Source organism: Onychomys torridus, chromosome 9 (assembly GCF_903995425.1).
Source record: "Onychomys torridus chromosome 9, mOncTor1.1, whole genome shotgun sequence".
NCBI classification, from domain to species: Eukaryota; Metazoa; Chordata; class Mammalia; order Rodentia; family Cricetidae; genus Onychomys; species Onychomys torridus.
The window spans coordinates 21511948-21520591 of NC_050451.1; the positions used below are offsets into that span (position 1 = coordinate 21511948).

Here is an 8644-nt window from a genome sequence, read left to right on the forward strand (position 1 = left end):
AAAAGGCCAGAAACTGGGGCCAAGTTGGGCAGGTCTTCCCCAGAATGGCTGTTGCCCAGGGCTGCGACCTAGGTGCAAGGCCGTTCTGGGTGTGACCCCAGGCAGTCACCTCTGGTCTAGATGGGAGTTAAAAAACTTTCCCAACTTAAAGAAGGAAATGCCTATAAAGATACAAGAAGCCTATAGAACACCAAACAGTCCCCTCACCACATAATAATTAAACAACTAAATGTACAGAATACAGAAAGAATATTAAGAGCAGCAAAGGAAAAAGTCCAAGTGACTTATAAAGGCAAACCCATCAGAATAACACCCAATTTCTCAAGAAGGACCTGGACAGATGTCATGTAGACACTAAAAGACCATGGATGCCAGCCTAGACTAATATGCCCAGTTAAACTTTCAATCATCATAGACGGAGTGAATAAGACATTCCAAGACAAAGCCACATTTAAACAATACTTATCCACAAACCCAGCCCTACAGAAAGCACTAGAAGGAAAATACCAAACTAAGGAAGTCAGATACACTCACAAAAACACAGGCAATGGATAACACCACAGAAGTAAACCTCAAAGAAGAGAAGTACACACACAACACACACACACTACCATCAAAAAATAACAGGAATGAACATCACTGGTCATTAATATCTCTTAATATCAATGGACTTAATTAACCTACAAAAAGCCACAGGCTAACAGAATGGATACAAAAGCAGGACCCATCTTTCTCCTGCATACAAGAAACATACCTCAAATTCAAAGATAGACACTACCTAAGAATAAAAGGCTAGGAAAAGTCTTTCCAATCAGTCTTAAGAAGCAAGCGGGTGTATTCATTCTAATATCCAGGAAAATAGACTTTAAACTTTAAAATCGGTACTGAAAGATGGCAGAGGTTGGGTCCAAGTCAGTGTTGTTCGTGTGTCTTGGTAACATTTGCCGGTCACCCATTGCAGAAGCAGTTTTCAGAAAAGTGGTAACTGATGAAAATGTTTCTGACAATTGGGCCATTGACAACAGCGCTGTTTCCAACTGGAACGTGGGCCAGCCCCCAGACCCAAGAGCTGTCAGCTGCCTAAGAAATCATGGCATTAGCACAGCCCATAAGACAAGACAGACTACAAGAGAAAACTTTGCCACTTTCAATTATATACTATGTATGGATGAAAGCAACCTGAGAGATTTGAACAGAAGAAGTAATCAAGTTAAAAACTGCAAAGCTAAAATTGAGTTACTTGGGAGCTATGATCCACAGAAACAACTCATTATTGAAGATCCTTATTATGGCAATGATTCTGACTTCAAAGTGGTGTACCAGCAATGCCTCAGGTGCTGCAAGGCCTTCCTGGAGAAGACTCACTAGATGGTCCTGCCCACCACCATTGAGCAACTCACTCACCAGAGCCATGCCCAAGGGTGGTGGCAGTCCTTAGCCCCGTGCCCCACCTGTCTTTTTGGCTGATTTACTATATATCTTTAAAATAACTGTAGGTGGAAATTAGGTATATATTCAGAAGGATAAAAATATTTGAGCAAGACAATTTGAGGTGTGGCTAAGCATTCTTAGACTAATTGAACCTCTCACCTTGTCCTAATTACAAAATAGTGGAACAAGCAGATATGGAACAAAATAGAACCCAATAAAGTAAGAATGACCTACAAGGTCCAGATCAGCCTCTGAGCTCAGCCAGCCTGAGTAGTCTGGTCTAACTAGAATATGTGCATGGGCAGCACCCAGTGGTACCATTTTCTTGCCTTATACCTCTGTCCTAGACTCTTGTGACAATAACTCATCCATATCAGCCTTCCATTTAACATTAGAAAAGTTTAAACGCAGACACTGAGGGCATTTAAATATTTGAAAGAGGAGAAGCTAGACGTGATAATGCAGGCCTGCAATTCCAGCAGGCCATCTTGGGCTACACAGTGGAGATGGGAGCAACAGACTGATAAAATGAGCATTTTTACTCTTACTTGGTTTTTGTCTGGTGTTTCTGAGCTTTGTTCCTATTTTACCTCAATAGTGGTATGTTTGTAGTGTTCTTTCATCAGCATTTTAAAAAGTTAACAGGCAAGCATAAGTAATTTCAGTGCATTTTCAGAAAATTGACCTCAAATTCATATGGCTATATGTCAGAAGAGAATGTGAGTTAAACTGGGAAGTTAACAAATACAACTGAAATAGAAAAAAAAAAACAAAAAATAAATAAAAAATAAACTTTAAAATCAATCAAAAGAGATCAAGAAGTACATTACATACTAATCACAGGAAAGATCCACCAAGATGAAGTTTCAATTCTGAACATTTATGCCCCATACACAAGGGCACCCACATATGTAAAAAAAAAATTACTAAAGGTTAAATCATATATAAAACCCCACACATTAATAGTGGGAGACTTCAACACCCCACTTTCACCATTGGACAGATATGCCAAATTGAAACTTAACAGAGAAATAAAGGCCTTAACTGATGTTATGACTCAAATGGACTTAATCGTTATCTACAGAACATTCCATCCTCCACTGACTCTGGACTGACAGCTTGGGAATCTGCATGGAACTGAAATAAGCCCGCTGAATGTGGGTGACAGTTGTGTGGCTTTATCTGTTTGTGGGGTCCCTGACAGCAGGACCAGGACTTATCCCAGGTGTATGAACTGGCTTTTTGGAGCTCATTCCCTGTGGTGGGATACCTTGCTCAGCCTTGATGCAATGGGGAGGGGCTAGGCTCTCCTTCAACTTGGTATGACAGACTTTGTTGAATACTATGGGAGGCCTTACCCACTCTGAGGAGTGGATGGGGATAGAATGTGAAGGAGGTGAGGAGGGGGGAGAATGGGAGGGAAGGGGAACTGGGGTTGGTATATAAAATGAAAAAAGAAATTTTTTTTTTGGTTTTTTGAGACAGGGTTTCTCTGTGTAGCTTTTTGTGCCTTTCCTGGGACTCACTTGGTAGCCCAGGCTGGCCTCGAACTCACAGAGATCCACCTGCCTCTGCCTTCCAAGTGCTGGGATTAAAGGAATGCACCATCACTGCCTGGCAGAAAAAAAAAAAAATAATAATATATATATATATATATATATATATATATATATATATATATATTTTTTTTTTTTTTTTTTTTTAAAAGAACACTCCATCCTAACAAAAAAGAATACACCTTCTTAGCACCCCATGGAACCTTCTCTAAAATCAACCACATACTTGGCCACAAAACAAATCTCAACAGATACAAAACAATTGGAATACCCTACTGTGTTCTATCAGACCACCATGGTTTAAAGTTAGATTTCAACAACAGAAAAAACTACAGAAATCCTACAATCTCATGGAAACTGAATAATGCTCAACTGAATCACCAATGGGTTAAGGAAGAAATGAAGAAAGAAATTAAAGACTTCCTAGAGTCACTATGAAAGCAGTGTTAAGAGGGAAATTCATAACACTAAATGCCCAAATAAAGAAGTTGGAGAAATCTCACACTAGTGACTTAACAGCACATCTGAAAGCTCTAGAACAAGAAGAAGCAAAGTCTCCCAGGAGGAACAGACGCCAGGAAATTATCAAATTGAGGGCTGAAATCAATAAAATAGAAATAAAGAGAACAATACAATGGATTAATGAAACAAAGAGTTGGTTCTTTGAGAAGATCAACAAGATAGACAAGCCCTTATCCAAACTAACCAAAAGACGGACAGAGAGCATCCAAACTAAGAAAATTGGAAAGGGGGATATAACAACTAACACTGGGGAAATCCAGAGAATCATTCAGGTCATACTTCTAAAACCTCTACTGCACAAAACTGGAAAATCAAAAAGAAATTGATAATTTTCTGGATAGGTATCCCATACCTAAGTTAAATCAAGACCAGATAAACTATTTAAATAGTCCAATAACCCCTAAGGAAATAGAATCAGTCATTAAAAGTCTCCCAACCAAAAACAGCCCAGGACCAGATGGTTTCAGTGCAGAATTCTACCAGATCTTTAAAAAAGAGTTAATACCAATACTCTTTAAATTGTTCCACACAATAGAAGCAGAAGGTATATTACCAAACTCCTTCTATGAGGCTACAGTTACCCTGATTCCCAAGCCAAAGATGCAACAAAGAAAGAGAACTACAGACCGATCTCCCTCATGAACATTAATGCAAAAATACTTAATAAAATTCTGGCAAACAGACTCCAAGAACACATCAAAAAATTATCCACCATGATGAAGTAGGCTTTATCTCAGGGATGCAAGGGTGGCACTATATACAAAAGTTTATCAACGTAATACACCATATAAACAAATAGAAAGAAAAAAAAAACCACATGATCATCTCACTAGATGCTGAAAAGGCATTAGACAAAATCCAGCACCTCTTCATGATAAAGATCTTGGAGAGATCAGGAATACAAAGAACATACCTAAACATAATAAAGGCAATTTGCAGCAAGCCAATAGCCAACATCAAAGTAAATGGAGAAAAACTCAAAGCAATTCTACTAAAATCAGGAACAAGGCAAGGCTGTCCCCTCTCCCCATACTTATTCAATATAGTACTTGAAGTTCTAGCCAGAGCAATAAGACAACATAAAGAGATCAAGGGAATAGAAATTAGAAAGGAAGAAGTCAAACTTACACTATTTGTAGATGATATGATAGTATACATAAGTGACACCAAAAATTATGCCAGCAAACTCCTACAGCTGATAAACATCTTCAGTAATGTGGCAGGACACAAGATTAACTCAAAAAAATCAGTAGCCCTCCTATATACAATTGACAAACAGGCTGAGAAGGAAATCAGAGATAAATCACCCTTTAAAAATAGCCATAAATGATATAAAATAACTTGCAGTAACTGTAACTAAGCAAATGAAGGATATGTATGCCAAGAACTTTAAGTCCCTGAAAAAAGAAATTGAAGAAGATGTCAGAAAATGGAAAGATCTCCCATGCTCATGGATAGGCAGGATTAACATAGTAAAAATGGTGATCTTACCAAAAGCAATCTACAGATTCAATACAATCCCCATCAAAATCCAAACACAATTCTTCACAGATCTGGAAAGAACAATACTCAACTTCATATGAAAAAACAAAAAACCCAGGACATCAAAATGCCTAACAGTCCAATTAAGAAATGGACTATAGAACTAAACAGAGAATTCTCAACAGAGGAAGCTCATAGCACTGAAAGATATTTAAGGAATTGCTCAACATCACTAATCATCAGGGAAATGCAAATCAAAATGACTCTGAGATACCACCTTATACCCGTCAGAATGGCTAAGATCAACAACACTGAAGACAGTTTATGCTGGAGAGGATGTGGAGCAAAGGGAACTCTCCTCCACTGCTGGTGGAAATGCAAGCTTGTACAGCCACTTTGGTGCTTTCTTAGAAAATTGGGAATCAGTCTCCCCCAGGACCCAGCTATACCACTCTTTGCCATACCCAAGGAATGCTCAATCATACCACAAGGGCACATGCTTAGCTATGTTAATAGCAGTATTGTTTGTAATAGCCAGAAACTGGAGACAACCTAGATGCCCTTCAACTCAAGAATGGATAAATAAAATGTGGTACATATACACAATGGAGTACTACTCAGCAGAGAAAAACAATGACATTATGAGTTTGCAGGCAAATGGATGGATCTAGAAAAAATCATCCTGAATTAGGTAACCCAGACTTAGAAAGACAAACATGGTATGAACTCACTCATAGGTGGACACTAGATGTAAAACAAAGGATGACTAGACTGCTATTCACAACTCCAGGGATGTTACCTAATAAAAAGGACACTAAGAAAGACACAGGAATCTCCCAATGACAGAGAAATGGATGAGATCTACATGAGCAAACTGGATGTGACGGGATAAGGAAGGGCAAAGGTCAGGGGAAAGAGAGCTAAGGGGAGTGGGTGATCCCAGCTGGATCAGGAACAGAGTGGGAGTACAAGAAAAGAGAGACCATGATAAATGAAGACCCCATGGGAATAGGGAGAAGCAAAGTGCTAGAGAGGTCCCTAAAAGTCCACAAAGATATCTCCACAATAGACTACTGGCAGTGGTCGAGAGAAAGCCAGAACTGACCTACCCTGGTGATCAGATGGCCAAACACCCTAACTGTCATGATAGAACTCTCATCCAATGACTGATGGAAGTAGATGCAGAGATCTGTGGCCAATCCCCAGGTGGAGCTCCAGGAGTCCAATCTGCGAGACAAGAGGGATTGTATGAGTGAGAGATGTTCAGAGAGATTTTTCCATGATTGGAAAAAGCACAGGGACAAATAACCAAACTAGTGGAAACACATGAACTATGAACCAATAGCTGAAGCGCCCCCATGGAACTTGATTAGGCCCTCTGGATAAGTGAGACAGTCAATTAGCTTGAACTGTTTGGGAGGCCCTAGGCACTGGAACCAGGACCTGTCCTTAATGAATGAGCTGGCTTTTTGGAGCCTGGGGCCTATGCTGGGACACTTTGCTCGGCCTGTGTGAAGGGAGGAGGGGACTGGACCTACCTGACTGAATCTACCAGGATGAGCTGAATCCCCAGGGGAGTCCTTGCCCTGGAGAAGATGGGAATGGGTGTGGATGGGAGGGGGGGAGGACAGGGGAATCTGTGGATGATATGTAAATTTAATTAATTATAAAATTTTGAAAAAAGTTACCAAAAAAGTTAGAAAATTATAGACCAAACTCCTGATGAACATATATGCAAAATTATCAATAAAATACAAATCAGATTCAGTATGATATCAACAATTTCATTCTTCTTGACTAAGCTGATTTATTCCAGTGATAGAGGGCTGATAACCAGAATATATAAAGAACTCAAGAAATTACACATCAAAATGCCCAACAGTCCAATTAAGAAATGAGCTATAGAACTAAATAGAGAATTCTCCACAGAGGAAGTTCAAATGGCCGAAAGACATTTAAGGAATTGCTCAACCTCCCTAATTATCTGGGAAATGAAAATCAAAATGACTCTGAAACACCACCTTACACCTGTCAGAATGGCTAAGATCCAAAACATAGAAGACAGCTTATGCTGGAGAGGATGCAGAGCAAGGGGAACTCTCCTCCACTGCTGGTGGGAATGCAAGCTTGTACAGCCACTTTGGAAATCAATATGGCACTTCCTTAGAAAATTGGGAGTCTAGCTCCCCCAAGACCCAGCTATAGCACGCTTGGGCATATACTCAAGGAATGCTCAGTCATACCACAAGGGCATTTGCTCAGCTATGTTTGTATAAGCTTTGTTTGTAATAGCCAGAACCTGGAAACAACCTAGATGCCCTTCAACTGAAGAATGGATAAAGAAAATATGGTACATATACACCATGGAGTACTACTCAGCAGAGAAAAACAATGACATCATGAGGTTTGCAGGCAAATGGATGGATCTAGAAAAAATCATCCTGAGTGAGGTAACCCAGACTCAGAAGGACAAACACAGTATGTACTCACTCATAGGAGGATACTAGATGTGAAACAAAGATGACTACACTGCTACACAACTCCAGGGAGGCTACCTAGAAAACAGGAAAGACCCAGGGATCACCCAATGACAGAGAAATGGATGAGATCTACATGAACAACCTGGACGACAGTGGGAGTAATGAAGGGCAAGGTTTGAGGGAAAGAAAGCTTAGGGGAGCAGGAGATCCCAGCTGGATCAAGAACAGAAAGGGAGAATGAGGAATAACAGACCATGATAAATGAAGACCACATGAGAACAGGAATAGGCAGAGTGCTCGAGAGGTCCCAAGAAACCCACAATGATATATCCTCTGTAGTCTGCTGGCAATGGTCAAGAGAAAGCCTGATCTGACCTAGTCTGGTGATTAGATGACTAAATACCCTAACAGTCGTCTTGGAACTCTCATCCAATAACTGATGGAAGTAGATGCAGAGATCCTCAGCCAGGCCCCAGGTGGAGCTCCAGGTGTCCAACTGTCGAGAAAGAGGAGGGACTGCAAGAGTGTGAATTGTTGAATCCAAGATTGGAAAAAGCACAGGGACAAATGGCCAAATGAATGGAAGCACATGAATTATGAACCAAAGGCTGTGGAGCCCCCAGCTGGATCAGGCCCTCTGGATAAGTGAGACAATTGAATAGCTTGATCTGTTTGGGAGGCATCCAGGCTGTGGGACCCAGACCTGTCCTTAGTGCATGAGCTGGCTGTTTGAAACCTTTGGCTTACACAGGGACACTTTGCTCAGCCTGGAAGGAGGGGACTGGACCTGCCTGTACTGAATCCACCAGGTTTAAATGAATCCCCCGAGGTGCCTTGGTCCTGGAGGACATAGGAATGGAGGGGAGGGGCTGGGGGAAAGGTGGGGGTGGGTGCGGGAGGGGGGAGGACAGGGGAACCCATGGCTGATGTATAAAATTTAAAACACATAATAATAAAGAAAAAAATTTAATGTACAGAAAAAAACATAAATCACTAAAAGTAATTCATCACAAGAGTAGACTCAAAGATAGAAAATACATGGTCTTATCAGTAGATGTAGAGAACATCTTTGACAAAATATAGAACCTCTTCATGGTAAATATCATGGAAAGAAAAGGGATGGAGGCAATATATAGAAAGGCTATATACAACAAACCTATTGACAACATTATG

General features: G+C 40.4%; 1 protein-coding gene across 1 annotated transcript; it reads left to right on the plus strand.

Moving 5' to 3' along the window:
- The first annotated feature begins 891 nt into the window (after positions 1–891).
- LOC118591605 (low molecular weight phosphotyrosine protein phosphatase-like) lies at positions 892–1454 on the plus strand. Its single transcript, XM_036200059.1, has one exon. It carries the CDS (start codon positions 892–894, stop codon positions 1366–1368), a length of 477 nt encoding a protein of 158 aa, XP_036055952.1. The 3' UTR covers positions 1369–1454.
- Positions 1455–8644: the final 7190 nt, after the last annotated feature.